At 36.3% G+C, this 19345-nt stretch overlaps 6 protein-coding genes across 10 annotated transcripts; 1 reads left to right on the top strand and 5 right to left on the bottom strand.

The window, feature by feature from the left end:
* Positions 1-2906: 2906 nt before the first annotated feature.
* On the bottom strand, positions 2907-5603 carry LOC110860215 (phosphatidylinositol/phosphatidylcholine transfer protein SFH2). 3 transcript variants are annotated; one of them, XM_022109277.1, is made up of 9 exons: positions 5460-5585; positions 5252-5396; positions 4332-4496; positions 4106-4225; positions 3894-4008; positions 3665-3813; positions 3523-3580; positions 3346-3423; positions 2907-3279 (listed from the first exon to the last, which is right to left on the bottom strand). In XM_022109277.1, the coding sequence occupies exons 3-9, from the start codon at positions 4458-4460 to the stop codon at positions 3101-3103; spliced, it is 828 nt and encodes a 275-aa protein (XP_021964969.1). In that variant the 5' UTR covers positions 4461-4496; positions 5252-5396; positions 5460-5585; the 3' UTR covers positions 2907-3100. The 3 variants fall into 3 exon arrangements, with proteins under 3 accessions (XP_021964969.1, XP_021964975.1, XP_021964963.1); XM_022109283.2 differs by lacking the exon at positions 5252-5396 and having other exon boundaries at positions 5460-5603; XM_022109271.2 differs by having other exon boundaries at positions 5252-5575.
* A 731-nt stretch (positions 5604-6334) lies between these two features.
* Positions 6335-8952, bottom strand: LOC110850093 (pre-mRNA-processing factor 19). Its single transcript, XM_022097580.2, has 9 exons — positions 8740-8952; positions 8503-8655; positions 8289-8385; positions 8039-8219; positions 7775-7954; positions 7505-7681; positions 7198-7401; positions 6785-7122; positions 6335-6699 (listed from the first exon to the last, which is right to left on the bottom strand). Exons 1-9 carry the CDS (start codon positions 8756-8758, stop codon positions 6552-6554), a joined length of 1497 nt encoding a protein of 498 aa, XP_021953272.1. The 5' UTR covers positions 8759-8952; the 3' UTR covers positions 6335-6551.
* Positions 8953-9325: 373 nt separating this feature from the next.
* LOC110851250 (protein tumorous imaginal discs, mitochondrial) lies at positions 9326-12741 on the top strand. Of its 3 annotated transcripts, none has more exons than XM_022098973.2 (10): positions 9326-9508; positions 9655-9877; positions 10109-10270; positions 10629-10705; positions 10787-11074; positions 11175-11478; positions 11589-11782; positions 11868-12081; positions 12171-12255; positions 12402-12741. In XM_022098973.2, the coding sequence occupies exons 1-10, from the start codon at positions 9341-9343 to the stop codon at positions 12436-12438; spliced, it is 1752 nt and encodes a 583-aa protein (XP_021954665.2). In that variant the 5' UTR covers positions 9326-9340; the 3' UTR covers positions 12439-12741. The 3 variants fall into 3 exon arrangements, with proteins under 3 accessions (XP_021954665.2, XP_021954655.1, XP_021954648.1); XM_022098963.2 differs by having other exon boundaries at positions 9443-9564; positions 9666-9877; positions 12402-12603; XM_022098956.2 differs by having other exon boundaries at positions 9449-9564; positions 12402-12607.
* A 150-nt stretch (positions 12742-12891) lies between these two features.
* LOC110851275 (eukaryotic translation initiation factor eIF1) lies at positions 12892-13856 on the bottom strand. Its single transcript, XM_022098992.2, has 3 exons — positions 13662-13856; positions 13282-13439; positions 12892-13196 (listed from the first exon to the last, which is right to left on the bottom strand). Exons 1-3 carry the CDS (start codon positions 13687-13689, stop codon positions 13050-13052), a joined length of 333 nt encoding a protein of 110 aa, XP_021954684.1. The 5' UTR covers positions 13690-13856; the 3' UTR covers positions 12892-13049.
* A 187-nt stretch (positions 13857-14043) lies between these two features.
* LOC110860266 lies at positions 14044-15382 on the bottom strand. The gene is made up of 3 exons (XM_022109324.2): positions 15020-15382; positions 14768-14941; positions 14044-14687 (listed from the first exon to the last, which is right to left on the bottom strand). Exons 1-3 carry the CDS (start codon positions 15169-15171, stop codon positions 14672-14674), a joined length of 342 nt encoding a protein of 113 aa, XP_021965016.1. The 5' UTR covers positions 15172-15382; the 3' UTR covers positions 14044-14671.
* Positions 15383-15810: 428 nt separating this feature from the next.
* On the bottom strand, positions 15811-19308 carry LOC110841603 (regulator of MON1-CCZ1 complex). The gene is made up of 10 exons (XM_022087288.2): positions 18843-19308; positions 18602-18763; positions 18376-18522; positions 18115-18283; positions 17860-18019; positions 17613-17718; positions 17074-17526; positions 16708-17001; positions 16451-16590; positions 15811-16366 (listed from the first exon to the last, which is right to left on the bottom strand). Exons 1-10 carry the CDS (start codon positions 18972-18974, stop codon positions 16117-16119), a joined length of 2013 nt encoding a protein of 670 aa, XP_021942980.1. The 5' UTR covers positions 18975-19308; the 3' UTR covers positions 15811-16116.
* Positions 19309-19345: the final 37 nt, after the last annotated feature.

Below are 19345 nucleotides of genomic sequence, written 5' to 3'. Positions count from 1 at the left end.
GAATTCCACATTCAGTTACATATCTACATACATGTCTATGATGCTGTCAGCAGGGAATACAACGTTATCAAATGTTATTAGCCCACGCATTACAATGGATACCCATTCTCAATGTATAAAAATTGCAATTTGTATGTTTTCTGGGACAGTAATGTCTTTTACATGCATGGGCTGCATATTCCAGAAAGCTACGCAAGTAGAGCAAGACTGAAAGGGCAAGAGAGAAAGGCAAATGAACTGACAACAATATAATTTAGTTGTTGGTTGTCTCCTTTATTTGAGACGATGGAAATGTGACACCCAGGCTGCATAGCAATGCAAAAAGAGAATAATCTAATCATGCAACTAGTTGTTTTTCATGCTTTCCAAGTCCATGAAATGTGGGTATACGACGACACCGAGAAAATAAGAATATGTACATTGCTTGTTGATCAGATTGGGATCCAATACATACTTTTATGTCATCTTTTTGATCTAGTTTGGATCAGAATTGAAAGAAACAAGGGAGAAAAAAAATCAGCAAGTCTTGGGTTTTCTTCAGCGTTACTGATAAATTTAGTCTGCATGAACTATGTACGTATGTATGTGTTAATGCGTTTCATTGGTTAATTGAACGGGTGATAATTAAATTAAATATTGGAGATCATCATGACCACAGTTTATACACTTGGTTAGGAATTAAGTTTAAATCTACGTAGCTTAGACTCAAGTTTTGTATTTCGTTTTATGAATGTCACAATTAGTCACGCTACACCGTCGTCCATGTCATCGCTGAGCTAGGTCATCCCTGTCGACGTGATTTATGGATCACTTAAACTCCTTACTCGTGAGTGAGACATGGAAGCGAGCCGTGGGGGAACAGGAGCAAGCAACATGGGTCTGACTTCTGTGTGTGTCGTCGTGGCGCAGTCGCCGGCCAACGTTTGGTGAAAGGAGTCTGGAGAATGATTATTTACACTGAATCACACCATATGGTCAGAATGACTTTCTCCGCCACCACCACCACCAGCCCAACCATGCAACCAAAACCATATGCATTTCATTTCTCCGCAACTTTCATCTCAATTTAACAAGTGAAAAGTGTGAATAGGAAGGACAATTTGTTGCGTAATTGACATATAACCCAATAAAAAGAATACTTTGTAAAGTTTGCATCATGCCTGAGACCCATGGATTAACGAACGATTGCTACTACTTGACGGAAATCATAAAGTTATGTTCGGATCGACATTTCAAAATACTCTTATTTTTGCTTTATAAGTTGTCATTATCAGTAACTTACCAGTTTCTCCTCTCACGAATATGTTGCCCACATATCCACTGATTGTCTATCTATTTTTCCTCCACACTATTTTACAAAGAGAAAGCAGTGTCTCTGGCGTAAAACTGTTTACAAATTTCTTGTCCAGATTGTTCACCAATTTCAACAATATTGATGCAGTGTATTGTTCTGACTTCACATATACGCTATTTTCGTCCAAATTATGTAAGCTGTCAGTCAACCACCCGATATGTCTCACGGAATAAGGAAGTGGATCATTCAGAGTGCGTTTCCAAATGTTCACCACCAGCTTCACCATTCGTTCATAGCACAAAAGCAACGTTATTATTGGTGAGAGAAATGTTATGGCGTAGCATTCTGCCTCCGTAATTCATTTTGGCACAGCACTTTCACCACTGCCACTACAAAGTGTGCTTTTCTAGTCGGTGGTACTACATGTAAGCAAACGAATGATGACTTGACTTCACCCACACCAAGTGAAAATGTCACATCACCACAGCCACCACTTCTGGTGGACATATGTGGCTTTATGCTTAAGTGAGCCATGCTTCAACCCACAGATGTACCAAACATAAGTTGCTTTCTTCACCATATTTCTACATCCTTGCCATACTTTCACTATTTTTTTGGTTGGCTGATTGATCAGAGTCGATGACGATGATGAAGGTAATGTGTCCGAGAATTCAGATGTATGTAGTACAAGACGAGCGTCAGTCAACGTTGATTACTTTTGTCAAAACTCTTACATGTATCCACGACACGTTTGTTTGTAGCCTACAAGAACATAGCCCCACTGCTTCCCCTCTCATCTCAAATCACTTCATCTACATGTGCTTAAGTTTGTCGGCTGCTGTGGTCTGACGTCAATGATATGAATTTCTCGTTTTTTTCATGAATATACAAATTAGATTTTTGAAGATCCACTTTCACTAAACATGTTGTCACTGAATTTGTACAACACGAATGTCGCCTTGTTTAGAGACGAATGCATCAACTGAGAATGAGAGAAAATCCCAAAGAGCGTTCTGTCTAAGGCGATTTTCTGGACACCGGGAGGAGAAAGTGGAGGACCTGGTGAAAAGAGAGAGAGAGTTGTTTGCTCACTGAAGTGTGGAGATGAACTGGCGAAATGGGATGAAATCGGAGTGGAGAAAGTTCTGTGCACGGGAGAAACTCGGTGTTTCCGTGATGGAGTAAGTGGTGGTTTGCGTTATGTCTCACTGCAGGTCCATGCAAACGGAGGACATAAGTGAGACTTTTTCGGTTTTATGTATTTCGTCTCATTCAACTCCACGGGGTTGCTGCTTTGAAGAAAACGAATGAATGCTACTTATAGACAGACTGTAATTAGTCCGAGTTTTATACAGAACTCCGAAGACCATTCAAAGTATTATGCCATTTCATATGCATATAGTGCACCAACGGTAATAGGGTATGAAAATTACACCCTAGTACGTACGTATGCGACACAGGTTTCTCTTTCTGATAGTGCAATAAGTAAACAACGCAGATCAAGAGAAGTAGTACAATAATTCCTAAATGTTTCTTCTTAATGTACGTATACGTATTGAAATTGCCTTAATTTTCTATGAATTTTTTTCTTAGCTTGAAGCTTAATTCAAACTTTGTATGAAGTGAATGTATTATTATTTATTTAGTTCACTTGGTAAGAACTTGACATTGACCATTTGTTTTTTGAATATTGAAAATTAATGTATCAATTGGAGATTGGTCTGAAATGTATACTTCGTAATAATAACTATCAGTATCTGTAATCGTATGTTCGAAGCATCCTATTCACTTGATAACTTTATTTAGCTAATAAGGATGTCGTCGTGTTCCACCGAATTCTGTATAAAGTTGATTCTTGTCTACTAAGGAGTACAGATAATTTCGCCACTTGTCCTTATCTGGACCAAAAACTCTCAGCGCAACTCTTGTCTCTGGAGCCATGATGGGCTGAAGGAGTTGAAGCACGGTTTCAAACAACCCTGGAGCTGTAATGGTAAATTCATAGCATATATTTAAAATATGAACTTCAACTACGCATCGGGATGACTTACTATTCACTAGGATAATTTTATCTGAAAGATTTGGGAAGTGTACTTGGTGGAGAAAGTACTGATAAATTGTTGGCAAACCTGAAAAGACAATGCATTTGTTGGATAGTTAGAAAAACAATATTAGGCAAACTTATTAATAATGAATACGATTTCATCTATGTAAATATGTCGTTTTACATTGAAAGCATCCTTGTTGAGCCAAATTAAAATTAGCCAGGTTGATCAGAAAAATGGCCTAAAAATTGGATTACTTTAATTTTAATTAGATGTAACTTTAACTTAATAGAACTTTAATTTGCAGGTTTGTGTTTGGCCTTGCCTGCGTCACATTTTCTCCTCTCGCCTGTTTCTCCCGGATTTGGAGAGCAACGTCCTCGAAAGCCTTGTCCAAGTAGCGGATCACACGGTCACGTTTTCCTTGGACAATGCCCTTCCGCAAGTCCCAATCACCCAGGGAAAATGAGACAACTATGCAATATGGGAAGAAATTCCAATAATTTTTTTTTACATTTTTTGTCTCATCGACATTCACATCATATTCCACTTACTTGGTCGTCCTTCCTTGTCTACGGTGTCTGTACTGTATGGATAGTCGTTTTCTATATCGGACCAATCCTCACTAAGTATCCCTTCAAGGTTATTCTCCTCTCGAAACTTTAAGTTCTACAAGTGACATGACATGACAAGAAAGATTGAGAAATTAAGAAAAGAATATGTAGAAATTTGCACATATTTCATATGCAAAGTTTTGCAAATTTACATCAATCATACGCTGCTCAGCGTCCTTTAAATTCAAGTTAGCAGCCCTGAGAAACCTTATTAGATAGAGGTCTGTCTTCATATAGTCGTGCTTGAGTCTAGGAAGGATAATTTGCTTGTACTGCAAAAAGAACAATAAATGCCTATATGTGTTACATCAGAATACTTCATGCTTATTTATGATTAAAAACATTTCTGCACATGCATAATGGGAGGAAACTACCAACCTGTTGCAAAGCAGCCAGCTCCTTGGGTGAGATCCTTAGCTCTTCCTCGACCGGTATTGCGCTCACTATGACCAATGACGCGATAACCAAACCACAGTGTAAAATTCGTTTATAGATTCCTCGCTCCATGTTGGCGAATAAATATGGAGTATACACGACTTAAATCTGGACAGAAAAACAATTTTTATTGTTTGCATATAAAATTTTCTAGCTCAACTTCCTTCTTAAATCAATGCAGTACACGCTGTGGATTATGATGCCTAACTATGTACATATACGTAGATTCTCAGTATTTTGTGCAATTAACTGGTTTGTGAATTTTCTCATGAAAAATGATACTCTGATCCAATTTATGTATCGCAATTACGTTGGTTGGGTTAAAACTACTGGACTGCTACATGTTTCAACTTGGAAACATTAGTAAATGCCAAGTTAAACCATATTCTAACTAAGTAAATGCCTGTGAAGTACTTTGAATTGACAAACCCTGATAAATAGAACCACAGGTAGAATCACTAGGTAAATATATGTAAAGGGTATTGTTGTCAGGTAGTCGTGTAGACTTAGAATTTAGCAATATTCTTGTTGCATACATGTGCATTTGATGTGGTTTATCACTTTGTCAAATGAAAGCAATAACAAACCAGATGCACCCTGTAACCTTCCTTTTAACCTTAGTCTTAAAATCTTAGTTTAGTAAATAGAAATACATGGAATTATTGCAGCATATTATCCATTTGGGTAGCCTACATTCGTCTCTGGAAAGATGATCCTACTCACCTAGTTTGACAAAATTGAGACAGATACTATGTATGTATATTATGAAAGTAGGTAATAATAAAGTAATATAATTTCAGGGCCTCTGTCCAAGGCTGTTCATGAACCTTAAACAGAAAAATTTTATCTTCAAAGGAACTTACCACCAATACAATAAGTCGAAACTTTTAACGTAACACACACTTTCAATTCAACTATCCTCTCTGGATCAGTAAACTCGTCTCAATTATAACACCATACGGCACATATATGTTATGTAGATGCAGCGAATACAAGTAATCATAAAGTCTAATAAATCGTTAAACCAAGAGTAAATAATAGCTTAATTAAGGTTAGTTGAAATGATGCTACCTGTGAATCAAGCTCTGCTAGACTACATAAAATTATTGTTATTATCTTTTTGCAGTGAGTGTTAATACGAGCGAGGAGTGTACCACGAACCAACAGCAAAAACTAAAAGTTGTCCACATAATAACACAGCAACCCATGAATGCAATATAGCTTGCCTTGGCAAATAACAGCAATATTCATAGGCAACAATACATTAACAATAGTGATCTGCATGTGCAGGTGAGTGAGTGTGAGAGAGAGTAAAATATGAATAGGGTAGCATAGCGTCATGTCACACAAGTATAGCAATATGTCGTTGCTCTATTTATTCTTGGGAGCCCTGGGGCTTTTGCATATCTATCTTCTCATCGTCAGTTCAAGTCACAAGATGAATTTTAAGTAATAATGCCAATATGTCCACACGAGCATGAGGGGATTAAACACGCAGTTTCTCTCTCGGGTGTTGGTCTGTTTGGTTACCTGACCCACGCCGTTGCATCCCAGCAGAAATTATGAAGTCGTGCATATGTAATTAAGCTGTGTTAGTTATTGTTTGCACCCCTACTTATGTATGAAGTAACAATTTTTTATTATGCGAATCAATATTCGAACTCTGCAAGCAAAGGTCGACTTTCCAAATAAATTCTCTTCTGAAATATGCTTTGGTAAATTACATGGGACAAAAAGAAGCGGTTGCTTGTAGTATAATCTGTGCTATGCTAAAATGTTTGATTTTGTTTGTTGCAAGGTAAACTCGTAAGATCTAGGCGTAACATTAATAATGTTACATTATCCACATGAATTTCTGCATGTAAGAACCGGACAAGTACACGGGATATTAAAATTAATATTAAAGTCAAACCAGGTTTTAAGCAAATGCACGAGAGACATTTGTGTATGACATTTAAAATTATTTAATCCAGGATTAAGAAGTGATCAAGTATTGTTTAATTGATTAATTAATAAATTACAGCAACGAGAATGTATACAAAAAGTATTTCAAACGAATAGTAGCTGGTAAAGTAAAAGTCTAATTACGTAATAGTCCTGTCTTAAATTGTATTATAACGAAATATATATACATATATAGATATAACTACTTTGTTTTACAACCTACTGCTGTTCTCCATAAATTTTCAGGGAGCGATCCAAAGAAGTTGACGCAATAAATGATGCATTTTGTCCAAATCGAACACCAGTAGCAGTACCAGTGTGATCGTTATACACAGCAATTTCATTCCACAACTTGCAACCATAGACTCTGGAATTAAACAGATACACATAAATATGCATGCAAATATATAGAAAGGATAAAACAAATTGACAAACAAATATTTCAATAATACCTGACATCCGAGCCACTCACTGCCAAATAGGTACCAGTTTGATCAAAGGCTAAATCAGTGATAGAGTAGTTATCAGCCATTTCGATGGTTTTAAAGTTTTTGAGTTTTCGCAGATCCCACAATTTGACACATGCATCTTCTGCAGCAGTGGCCAAGTAATATCCGTTTTCAGAAAATGCAATTGAAATAATTCTCCCATTATGTCCAGGGAAATTTGCAACATTTGACTGTTCCTTCAAGTCCCAAATTCTTACGACGGATTTCAAAGTTCCAATCGCACAGATCAAACCATCAGGATGGAATTTTGCAGCAAACAACGGACTTTCCTCGTCTCCTATCTAAACCATTTTAAAATAATTTATCAATTATAACAACCCATACTTGAAAGTCTGTAAATTTCAAAAGGTACGAACCACTTTAGCCAGAACAGATCCAGTTCGAAAATCTGAAAATGCCCAGTACTGATCCATTGAGGATGAGAGTATGTAATCCCCTGTAGCATGCAGAGAAAGTCCAGTAATAGCTCCATCATGGGCACGGATCACTTGACGGAGTTGAGATGATTGTGCATCCCACAAGCGAATCGTGCAATCCAGGGAACCACTCAACACAGAAGTCTACAAGACATATTACAGTGATATAAACATTATTTAAAACTGAATATTTTAAAATAAAATGTATATAACACGTATATAAAACTACTATATATGATCTACGCACCTCGTCTTGATGACAAAGAACAGAAATAACTTTCTTTGAATGTCCTTTCATGGAGGCAACAACTTGTTCGCTTTCTTTATTGAATACGGTAACAATTTTATCATTTCCTCCCGTGACCACAGTACTTCCTTGGATATCCAAACACAGAATCCCTGGGCTACTGGCACTATGTAGTCCCTAAATAAAACGTAAAATAAGATATAGGCTAAATTGTAACACGTAATTTAAATTGTGTATGAATATTATTTACGTTGGACGATTAAAACTTACAGTATGAGATGCAATGACTTGATATTCTTTAATGGCTTCTGCTGATGCTAGATTTTGAGGAATTGCTTTGCCCTTTCTTTTCCTTTCTTGTGTGAGAACAGCTGCAGTATCCTGTAGTTTCTGATGAATTTCAGCACTGATGCCGATCGCCACTGTTTGTCCTCCTGCTGCTTCAAACGCCTGCGAAATTATTAGAATTATACGATTAAATAGTATATTATAACAAATTCAACTTAATTCAACGTTAATTTAAACTATACTTACTCCTGCTTGTCCACCCGTTGCAACATACGCCTGGGTTTGAGGTTTAAGGGTCGCAAGGGCCCCACGAGCTTCCGCCACCTCATCTGTCAGGCGAGCAATAACTCTGCACGCGGCCTCACGTTCATACAAGGCAAGGGACAACTCTTTTCTAGCAATGTTCAGTTGGTCGCTCAACGTAAAGCTAGAAAAATAAATTATCCAGTCACAACAACACACGACACATTAACAAACTTGTTGTTCAACAATGTACCTGTGAAGTGCCATTGCGTCCCATTCATCCTGAAGAATTTTAAGAATAGCAGGGATGCTTGTGCAACTAGGAGGTTTGGGTTTAACGAATGCAGGAGCTAAGAAATTTGAAATTAAATAAACACTCATCAAGTATTGCAGCCATCATGTGTGACACGTTACATGGAACAAAGGTGGACCTCAACAAGTGATCACATAATCACAAGACAACATACCTTTAATCTCTATAAGTTGATCAATATCCAAGGGCTCTCCATTTATTGGGTCCTTGCCTCCATTCTCTGCCAGAAGTTTTTCAATTAATCGTTTCTCAAAGACGGTGCCAGATGTTGGTGCAATTACGGCGGTGTCTGGGACGTGATTGGAAACTAGAAGGAACAAAATATTCAATATTAAAGTAATGCAAAATTTAAATGCTTCATGAACTGAAAGGCAAATAAACAAATTCGTACTTGCGCAAACGAGTGCCATTCTCCAATTGTTTAATTGATAAAGTAATTCAACAAAAGTTGCTTAACTTGCACTCAAAATCAATGAGGCGTTTGACAAAAATGTTTTGAAATTATTTAGTTTCAAAATTCTTTATTTTTCTAGTTTGAATAATTTACAACCACCGGCAAGCAAGTTGCAAGGGAAGCTTTCGAGTCGTCGGCTCTCCGCTGATGCCGCGCCATAGCTCGGCCACTCCAGTCCGCACGTCGAGATGGCAGGACAGCACAAGTTTCTTTTTATGCTCTTTGTTCTTTCAACTAATCGCAAATAAATTCTACATTATTTTTTATAACTCATAATTTATTGAATTAATAACTATTAATTATTAAATGAATGACACCACCGTACTGGTCTTGCCTGACGTGTACGTTTTCATTAAGTGAATTTGGGTGACTAAATATTAGAATTTAGAACAAATACAAAATGTATGCAGACTTTCAATAATTCAAACCGAATGAGATATGAATAAACCATAACATTTTTATTTTTTATAGCGACCTCTGAGTCCGGAATATATAAAAAATATTAGTAACTTTCTAAAATGCACTAAAAAAACAAGGAATGACATTTTTTATTCATGGATATGTCCAAGTGTTGAGTAGCGGTTGCATCATAATCTCGGCCGAAGGTGCCATCGAGTTACTGCTTGCGGGAAGGGGGACCGAAATCTCAATTTTTGTCGCACACCTTTCCTCGATTTTGTGGGAACACGTTTGTGATTTTGTGAATGTAAGTCCCTGCTGATTTTGACAAGTCTAGTTATTTTATTTATGGTGTTCGAGAAGGTTAGTTATCTAGTTATAATTGGTCCCAGTCACCTCATCCACATGATACATTTCTCGCTAGCTCTTACATAATTTGAATACATAAACTAGTTACTTCACAGTGCATTGTACAAAAACAAGAAAATCATGGCAAGTACTGTGAGTGGGAAGCTACTTGTTTCCAGGAAAGCTTTAGAGGGGCTGCTTCTACGCCCATCCAATCAAGTCATTCGAAGTCGAGGTGCAAGCAGCAGAGGATACCACACCTTAATTCGACCCAATCATAACCGGTGCCACCCCCTCAGCTCTATAAAAACTAGTAAAACTACAGCAGGTGAAAAGTAGAATTTTTTGCACGTTACTTACATGTTTTGTTAAATGCCTTGTGACGGTTGGACTGCAGACTGCACCAAAAAGTGCACATGTCGATCTCATTCTAAATGTTTGAGGATACTGTCTTATTAAATAAGAATATCGTACTGTGCGACTCATACATTATTGTGTATTATTATTCACTCACAATTGTTACCAATTGGTCTAACATGCATAATTTGTTGCATTTCAGCTGAATCCAGTTTGTCCAAGATCTCAGTCGACTTTTCCATCCAACTCAAGCGATCAATTCATGTGTCTTCTAATCTATCACAGAGGAAGGATTACTACCAGATTTTAGGAATACCAAAAAACGCAGCCACAAAAGAAGTGAAAAACGCGTATTACAAATTAGGTTAGATACCAATTCCAATTTGTGTAAAAATAGTGTTCACTATTCACCTTTAAAGCACATACATAACATTAGATGATTGAAGCTAAGACCTAGTAGTAACTAGTAGTAAGGGAACTACCAACAAGGAAATTATAATGTAATTTTTAATTTCAAATTGGATATATTTTGTATTGTCAATGGTTCAGAGTGTTTTTAATAATTATTTGCGAAGGGTCTGCAAGCTTTAAAAAAAAGAAATTATTCCTAGATGTGATTACGTGATTGTAATTTCCAAAGCTTTCACAATGTCAGTCTTTCTCTTTTCACTTTTCCATAAAATTTCCCTTCTAAGTGCTAACATAAGTTCACTAATTTTCAGCCAAACAATATCACCCGGATACCAACAAGGACTCTAATGCGAAACTAAAGTTTCAGGATGTGTCTGAAGCGTATGAGGTATAACTGCACACATTCAAATGCAATATTATTAGTCGTGATGACTGTTGATATAATATAATTACAACTGAATTGGAACAGGTTCTTTCTGACGATACGAAAAGACGAGAATATGATGCTTGGGGACGAACCTCGGAACAAATGGGGCGTGAAGGATACGGGGGAGGAAGAGGATTTGGTAGTGGAGCACAAGGTGGAGGTCCTCAATGGCAATACCAGTCGTCTGTTGACCCTGAAGAGCTATTTAGAAAAATATTTGGAGAGTTTCGAGATCCTCGATTTGGTGGTAATCCGTTTGGACAAGGGTTTGGAAATTTTGGTGGCGGAGGGGAAGAAGATGAAGCGTTTGGATTTGGAGGTGCTCAAGAGGTACTTAGTTATGAAATTGACATACTTCTATTACAACAATATTAATTGGTCTATATTCTGACACTAGAGATTTATTTTTATTGTTGTTCGTGTGTTGCAGCAAATATTGATGAATCTTACCTTTGAAGAAGCAGCACGTGGTTGCCTTAAAGACACAAAGGTAAACGTGACAGAGACGTGTCCCAAGTGTGAGGGGACAAAAGCTGCACCTGGTTCAAAAACTCAGAAATGTACTTCGTGCAATGGAACTGGAATGGAAACCATTGCAACAGGACCTTTCGTAATGCGAAGTACTTGTAGAAGGTGCAAAGGAACTAGACAAATAATAACAAATCCTTGTGGAAATTGTCGGGGGACAGGAAATGTAGTGAATCGGAAAACCGTTACAGTTCCAGTTCCGGCAGGTACATATACCGTATAAATGCCTCAATAGTAAAAATTACTTTATTTTTAGATATCTAGTAAATAATTTTTAATTGAGATCGATTAATGAGTAAGAATATTTTAAACTCAGGAATCGAAGACTCTCAAACAGTTAGAATGCCGGTTGGGAAAAAGGAAGTTTTTATCACGTTCAGAGTGGAAAAGTCAGATTATTTTACAAGAGATGGTATAGATGTGCATACAGACACTAGTATCTCATTTTGTCAAGCTGCCCTTGGTGGAAGTACACGGATCAAGGGAGTCCACGAGAATTTTGACCTTGATGTAAGCGGCAAGTTATTTTTTAACGTCCACTATTCACTATTTGAAATTCTGTATTTAACAGTGTTCTCCTATAATATCCTTCTAGATTCCACCAGGCACAAGTTCGCACACTCGAATGCGTCTTAGGGGTAAAGGAATCAAACGCGTAAACGGATTCGGTCATGGAGATCACTATGTTCACATTAAGATAAAAATCCCTACTGGACTTACGCCAGAGCAAGAAGCATTAATACGTGCATTTGCAGAATATGAGACGAATACTCCTGGGACGATTAAAGGTGTCACTAAAACAAAGTCTGGTGAGTGTCAAATGTAAATCTTATGTTATGACTGTATAAATCGTGATTGATTTTATATAATTTTAAATAATCTAATGCATCCAATCCAGGTCAATCTACTAATGCAGGAAGTGAAACTGAAGGAAAAGGAGGAGCTGGAGAATTTCTCAAGAAAATTAAAGATGCCATATTAGGGTGACAATCTATGACGAAGTTTTTTATAGTTCTTTAGCTTAAATTTAAACATACTTTTGATGTTTAGTTTTCTGCAATAGATAATCCATTGTCTTTTACTTTTACTCGCTAAGCAGTTATTTAAGTAAAACTTGATTTTTGAACAGGATGAACAATGGCCATGAACCTCCAGCAAGATCTTAAAAGCAACTGTCGTATCCTATCGTCATCGCATTAAATATTGACCATGCTTGCTACGATAAAATCTAGTAGTAACTATATTTCAGGAGTGAACGTAATGTGAACCATTAAAATTATTAAATATATATATATAGTTTTCGAATAAACTTGACTTGAAAACTCACGCAAGAAACACAAGATGTCCAATGTGTCATAATGTTTTATTCTCTAGGTAGACAAATTCGTTTATCAAGCAATTTACCATAAATGTGCACAACATTCAGCTGAAGTGAAAATATTTCTACACTTCAAAAAAAATTTATAAAACACGAAAAAATAAATAGTCAATTCGTTCCTGACACTGCTTTAATCTTGAATTAATTTGAACTAAATTTAATGCCTTATTCGTGATAGCTGCTATTTTATAACAGTTTATAATGAAACGTGTATGTCGGTGCCCAAGAATGTATAAAAAAATTAACTTGCTTCATATCAACATATTCTTTCGCAATTAATGCAAATATTATAATTCCATTTGATACAGATGATTCTTGATGGTTCAGTACATTCTTGATGTTTACCTTAATTTACAAATAGTAGAAGCAATAGGTTTGATACAAAAAGACAAAAAAAATCTAAAATCCGTGAACTTTGAGTTGATCTGGTTTTGCGAGACCAGTTTTGGTCAGCCACTGGCAAATGTTTTCTCGTTGATCTCCCTGCAGTTGCAAAACTTCTCCGTATTCGGGATGCTCAACGACAGTTCCGTTGCAAGCGAATTCCTAATTAATTATAACCATTGTTAATAATATTATTTCAGTGCTAAAATTGGATGATGCTAAAAATTTTGTATCGTCGTGTACACACCTTTTTGCAGGCACGGACAATTTTCTTCAAGTCATATTCCGAAGAGAGTCCTTGGACCGTGGTGAGCGTTTTACGACCGTTGCGCTGTTGGATTCTTATGTGAACGAAACCATCTTGAACACCCTCTTCCGAGCCCTTAATTGCATCAGCAAAAGGGTCTGGAACCAACAAAAACAAACAAATTAAATACTCAGATACAGTGACTCATTTATGTAGGAGAGAAATTTGTGCTTTGATTTGCTGAACTACACGTACATAATCTAACAACATAATTTTGTTAGTGGGCTGATTTTAACTAATAACTAAACTTGACAAAAAAACAGCTTGACTTTTAATAATTAAAAGTCAAAATTAACAACTCTTTCAAAAATAATGCTTACCGAAAGTGTTCAAATTCTGGATTGACATACGCCCGTAGTTCTTTTTCTTCTTAGGAGAATAAGTTCCTCCTTTAATTAACTAGAAATTTAAATTATTTGGAATAGTTTGCCAAATTTTGAGAAGAACTTGATCGAAATCGAAGTAGTGGATATTGCAGAAGAAAAGAAGACGAAAGAAATGTGCGGAGTCGGTGTATGCAGCAGAGGAGCGCTCACAGACGTGTTTTTGGTGAAGAGGAGAGTCTGTTGGCTTGGTTGCTGACCGACGCTCGTGGTGGACAGGGCTCAAATTGGAGGGTGTGAGTAGATGGCGCATCCTGCCGAGGGTAGATTGTGGAGCAGTTATTTATGCTGATGGAATGTGGGGAATCTGAGGCAAATATTATTTCTCATCCTTATCTTATTTATTTCATTTACTAAAAATACTTTACTATAAAAAATGTAACGAAATATATTCAGATATATATATTCCAACTAGGACAATTACAGTAAAATTACAATCCGGCGACTCTCTCAATTACAAACAGAGTACTCTGTCCATATCGTAATAATAGTTCAAAAAATACATTTCGATAACCAATAGAATAGATAGATATATCTAGGTACAAACAAGTAAAAATCAATTATGCTAGAATTATATGGATTCAAAATATCCTTGTTATTACGTTCGTCTGTAAATGAACACAATCCTTAAATACATCAATAAGGATAAATGAAAGTTGAGTCGAGATACTCACTTTACAACAATATACACTTGGCAGGTTGGTACATTGTGATATATTTCAACTATAAATTACTTAATCATTGTCGGTAGGTTAGCGGCTTATGAGAACAGACTATATTTCTCTTTGTAGGCAGTGACGTGCAATGATATTGTTTAGTGAAAAAGTCACCAATTACATGGAAAAAGAAGACTTCCGTTGTATTAGGCACGTTGGTAATAAAATTTTATCACATGGCGAGGCAGTAATATTAAGGTTGCAAGAGGTAGAGTATGTAGAGCCATTAAATTACGCACCGTTATATCTGTATAAGGTTAAAATAAACGTTTGCATTGTCTTGTACCAAATTTTTGTACACGCAAATATAATAAATAAAACACTTACTTGACGTTCATATTCTTTTTAGCGTGTCCAGTATAATTATTTTGAGCCGAGGCTCGCCTATCCTGTTCAGAGTTTCGCTGTGCCGTTTTTCTCTTCGTTCGACGAGGCGGAGGCTTGCTGATAAACAGCGTGCCCGTAGTCGTCACAGATGAGGGAGTTGGTGATACCCCACGCCTGCAATGCAAAATGTTTGACAAATACAGACTACGAAATATTTAATATAAAATAATTAACTAACAGGATTTAACTAACCTTCTTCGTTTACGCTGTTTACGTTCATTCTTGTGGAATGTCCTATGTTCGTCCAGTTCCTCCTTCGTAAATTCCTTGCCCACACACTTTCTGCACGTATAGATAATGTCCATCTGGGCATTTTCGTCTGATGAGCTGTCATCAGACTCCATTTTCGTAAAATTAGTAGTTTTAAACTACTAGTTTAGCAGAGTCTTCTCACGATAAGGTCTTGGCTGACTTGGAAAGATAGAGCGACGACTGACGAGGGAGATTACAAGTGCACGCGGCCAAGAAAGATCATGTTGAGATTTTGTATCACTGTGCTCACATATTTGCACTTTACTTTGTAGTGCTGGATGGATTCATGTAAATCATGGTTATTTAAAATCTTGGAACTTTGGAATTATGTTAAAATAGATGAAAGAATCGTCTCTAAGTTCTAAACATTGACTAGCTGGGATACAAATGTACATAATAATGATACGGTTGGAAAACGCATTTCTCCGAAATACAAATATTTATGACAGGATGGCAATAATATTAGTTGGTAAATGGGCTTACTGAACGATCTCATTGTAGGTCCTAAAAAGGGCAATGGACCCAAAAGTGATTCTTGTCTTCCGAACTAATATACATAACATGCATTTTTAATTATAGAAAAATAAAATTTTCAGTTGTAGATATGTAAATACATCCTCATACATATGTATGAGTCAAAGAAAAGGAAATGTAACAAATGTATCAATGAATTGTTAAATGGAAATCGTCCTTCGATGTAATGAGATGACCATTAGAAAACAAAATCCAAGTTCTGGGAAATAAAAAGTATTTTTATTCGTATGAATGAGTGACTTGTTATTTAAGTAGATAGGTATTAATAAATTCCATCTGGCGAAGGAACTTGATGAAATATATTATTTTTAATTTTCCTATGTGAATACAGCTGCAAGGTGCATGCATATACTAAAAATGGTGTTATCTCTGAGTAATGTATTTCATTTTGAAATATGGTATTTAAAAACGATTGTATCAATTATTAAGTTGCAGTATTTGTACGATTAACGAGCGTTTATTAAATAAAGAAATAACTATGTAAAACGCATGTATTTTATAAATCATTGTGGGGCACCATCCGCAAAAAAATTGGAACATGCAGAGCTTTTCCCAAAAACAGATTGGAAATGTTGCACATAAAGATCACACATTTCATTAGCCTCAAACACCGGCGTTCCTCGAACTCTAATATTTCTCTCTTCAAAAAATTTAAAAACTGCGTAGAAAACTGACTTGTCCTTGGTTTTCATTGCAGCGTCCAAAAATTTACGTGCTGAAATGTGATCAGTTCTCTCACAGCTTTGGACAAACCTAACATTTTAAAAAACGGACTTTGATTATAAACAGATAAGATGGTGGGGATGCTATATCATACTTTATTGCATTGCCTCTTACCTCATTGCAGGAATAATTTTCTGCTTATTAATCAAAATTTCGACAATCAAATCATTTGCAGTCGATAAACGCCTGAGCATATCCAAGGCAAGTTGATACGCAGCTGGATAAACCCCTTCCAGTGACAATAGTAAACATGCCTTTAATAAAATTATATTTATAGTTACGTATGTGTGCCCACTTATATCAGTCATTGTACATTTAGGTACATGTACTTAGTACATAGGTAATACTTTTTTAAAAATCATAAACCTTACCAAGGGTTTCGAGTCGCTGACTACATGATATTGTAGGAATTGGTGAAGTTGATAAAAAGCCTTCTGTCTGACCATTGCATGGAGAATCAACTCGTAGATATAGTGTTGCACCGGGATTTGGAATTGGGACAGTGAACGGATATATTCAGTCAAGATTATGACAACAAATTGATCAGTGACATTGCTGCAGTTGGCAAAGTTGGAGAAAATGTGGGTGTATAGGTCCTGTTGGTCCACGAGGACAATTCCTTTGGAAGCCAATCTCTCCGACTTCCCGTGGACAGGCAACGACATCTTCAATAAAACATTTAGAGATCGTAAAAATATTTTCACAACAATTATGACAATATATATGGCGCTGTTAACCTGGTTTTGCATTTCCACGTCCAGAAAACTCTTATAATTTTCATTTAATTTGTCAAACATTCCTGAAATCAGGGTTAAATCTGGAACACATTCCTCGGCCATGATAGTGGATTGTAATAGCTTTAAAATATATTTTTTCCCATTTGATCGCTGGAGAAAAAACTCAACGAGTCGAATTTTGTCGTGCATAAGGTTTTTGATCGAGTCCAACTTCAGTTGTAAGTACCACAGACATCCGAGTTTGGCGTCGATAATCACATTTGGTTGAAAGACGACCCAATTAACGGAATAAAGTTCACAATCAATTTCCGATTTTTCTCCCAGTGGAGTTGTTGTGCTCATAGGTAGTTTCAGCTGGAATGGTTTTATCGGCATTGGAACAACCAAAGTTTGGTGGTACGTAGCGTACCCATCAAACCCACCACTTAGACGTACGTCGAAAATCATTGAGCTCTAAAAAACGAAAGTTAAACCAATTGAAATAACCTGATAAAATAAGGCAAATCCTAAAAATATATCTTAAAACAAACAAAACTTACCCTTGAAGCTTGATGATGGACTATAATTAAATTGTCAATCACATTTATAGCGAATCGACCACTGGTATCCAACTTTAAGACGTGTGATTTAGGAGTAGTTTTCTCCCTACGTGTCAGACAAAAGAATTAACATGCTATATATGAATATTATGTAATTTTTTAAATGTATCCTAGTTCAAAATGCGTGCATTACATATTACATGAAATGCAATAAATAATGATATACACATATGCATTATATTAATACCTATTTAGTACATAGACATCAATTTCAGCACCACTGCACGTCGAGCTTTTGGGCTTGTGTCTCAGGATCAAAACGGCCGTTTGATTATACAAAGATGCAATTGATACATCTCGCTCGCTGGCTCGCTCAGGAGTCGCTTGGGAGCTAGTAGCCTGGTCAACTATTTGTTAATACTTGGTTAACTAATGCTGCTCGAAAATTTATTCAATTAATGAATACATAAAAGAGACCAATCTCATTCTCATAGTGTCTTACCGTCCAACTTTGGGAACTTGTAGATATTTCCAGGTTTGAGCTGAAACGGTTGAATCAATCCCCCTGTAGATGAAATTACCAAAATATTGCTTTCTGGTGAATGAAGAAACCAATCCACATTAATGGAAACATTTTTCAAGAATTTTAGCATTCGTTTTTCCGGATACACCTGTCCAAAGTAAAATTAAATGGCATATTACAAAGTTCTCGAATACTTTTCATCTCACATTGTAATTAATTTGATTTAAAATAAGGTCATACTTGAAATAATTCCAGTCCCAATTTTGTTATGAACAATATTTCGTTGAATGCAATCCAAATAAATCCCAAAATCGTAGCATTTTTGTTTTTACAAGATTGAGAATATTCTGGGAGATTTTCCGAGCTATAAACAAAGTTCATAAATTCCTGAAAAACAAATGTGCCGTTTAATGTTAAAAAATCTCTCTTTATACAAACCAAACGTTTCTTTTAAGTACTCACTCACCACGGAATGAGCTGATCGTTGAACGCTAAGAATTTTCAAGTCTGGTGAAAATTTGATGGATAAAACTGGACCTTTGTCCTCCATACGGAAGGAGCACTTTAAATTGTCCTTGTGTCCTTTCACCACAACACCTGTCGCACCCCCTGAACGCACCGCAAATACCTGTCAAAGCATATCAAAACTTGAGATTATTTTTCCTGCTAAAATAAAATTGTCGTTAGTAAAAATTAACGCAAAGTACCTGTTGATTGGCATCATCATAAAATATAATGGTTACTTTGGACCCAGGTTCAAAACGAATGGGGTCAGAGCAGAGGTTGAGATACAGATTTTCCTCAGCAAAAGCCAATTCTTCAGCAGAGTTTTCCATCATGGAATCATGTCAGGTTGGTCTCTTATCTTTGTTTACTCTTATTCTGTTTTTCTGGACTTTGGACGAATTTCTAGTGACACCTAAAGTTCTCTATTCTACAAATTCTCCAGCTAAATGGATTGCACAATTGCAATCTGCAATTTGCAGAGAAACCTCAAACGGGTTGCTTGCGGTAGATATATTTTCAATGTCAAATATTCAGGAAATTTCACACATTTTCAACAAATCCAAAATTGGCAGCAGGACAAAATACGACCAGCAACTCCTTCCACAAATAATGCACTGAATAATAACCAAGTGAGAACTATAAAGTCAAAAGTGAGAAGAATAAAAATAACACGAAGAGCGATCATGCGATTGAATAAATATTT

This window comes from Folsomia candida, unplaced genomic scaffold (genome assembly GCF_002217175.1).
Source record: "Folsomia candida strain VU population unplaced genomic scaffold, ASM221717v1 Fcan01_Sc001, whole genome shotgun sequence".
Taxonomy (NCBI): domain Eukaryota; kingdom Metazoa; phylum Arthropoda; class Collembola; order Entomobryomorpha; family Isotomidae; genus Folsomia; species Folsomia candida.
The sequence above is the reverse complement of the archived record's forward strand: the minus strand, read 5'-3'. Positions and strand labels throughout refer to the sequence as shown.

Coding starts and splice junctions, on each gene's coding strand:
- LOC110860215 (XM_022109283.2), bottom strand. CDS start 4,460: ATGGAGCGAGGAATCTATAAACGAATTTTACACTGTGGTTTGGTTATC. Junction 3,424..3,522: donor TCAACAAGGATGCTTTCAAT/GTAAAACGACAT, acceptor TTGTCTTTTCAG/GTTTGCCAACAATTTATCAG. Junction 3,280..3,345: donor TAAAATTATCCTAGTGAATA/GTAAGTCATCCC, acceptor TTACCATTACAG/CTCCAGGGTTGTTTGAAACC.
- LOC110850093 (XM_022097580.2), bottom strand. Junction 7,682..7,774: donor AAGTCATTGCATCTCATACT/GTAAGTTTTAAT, acceptor CGTTTTATTTAG/GGACTACATAGTGCCAGTAG. Junction 7,402..7,504: donor TTCTTTGTCATCAAGACGAG/GTGCGTAGATCA, acceptor TATGTCTTGTAG/ACTTCTGTGTTGAGTGGTTC.
- LOC110851250 (XM_022098973.2), top strand. CDS start 9,341: ATGACATTTTTTATTCATGGATATGTCCAAGTGTTGAGTAGCGGTTGC. Junction 9,878..10,108: donor AACTAGTAAAACTACAGCAG/GTGAAAAGTAGA, acceptor GTTGCATTTCAG/CTGAATCCAGTTTGTCCAAG. Junction 11,783..11,867: donor ACGAGAATTTTGACCTTGAT/GTAAGCGGCAAG, acceptor ATATCCTTCTAG/ATTCCACCAGGCACAAGTTC.
- LOC110851275 (XM_022098992.2), bottom strand. CDS start 13,689: ATGTCAATCCAGAATTTGAACACTTTCG. Junction 13,440..13,661: donor CCAGAATTTGAACACTTTCG/GTAAGCATTATT, acceptor TGTTGGTTCCAG/ACCCTTTTGCTGATGCAATT. Junction 13,197..13,281: donor TTGTCCGTGCCTGCAAAAAG/GTGTGTACACGA, acceptor ATAATTAATTAG/GAATTCGCTTGCAACGGAAC.
- LOC110860266 (XM_022109324.2), bottom strand. CDS start 15,171: ATGGAGTCTGATGACAGCTCATCAGACGAAAATGCCCAGATGGACATT. Junction 14,942..15,019: donor AAACAGCGTAAACGAAGAAG/GTTAGTTAAATC, acceptor TTTGCATTGCAG/GCGTGGGGTATCACCAACTC.
- LOC110841603 (XM_022087288.2), bottom strand. CDS start 18,974: ATGATGGAAAACTCTGCTGAAGAATTGGCTTTTGCTGAGGAAAATCTG. Junction 18,764..18,842: donor ATGATGATGCCAATCAACAG/GTACTTTGCGTT, acceptor ATGCTTTGACAG/GTATTTGCGGTGCGTTCAGG. Junction 17,002..17,073: donor ACGTGGAAATGCAAAACCAG/GTTAACAGCGCC, acceptor GTTTTATTGAAG/ATGTCGTTGCCTGTCCACGG.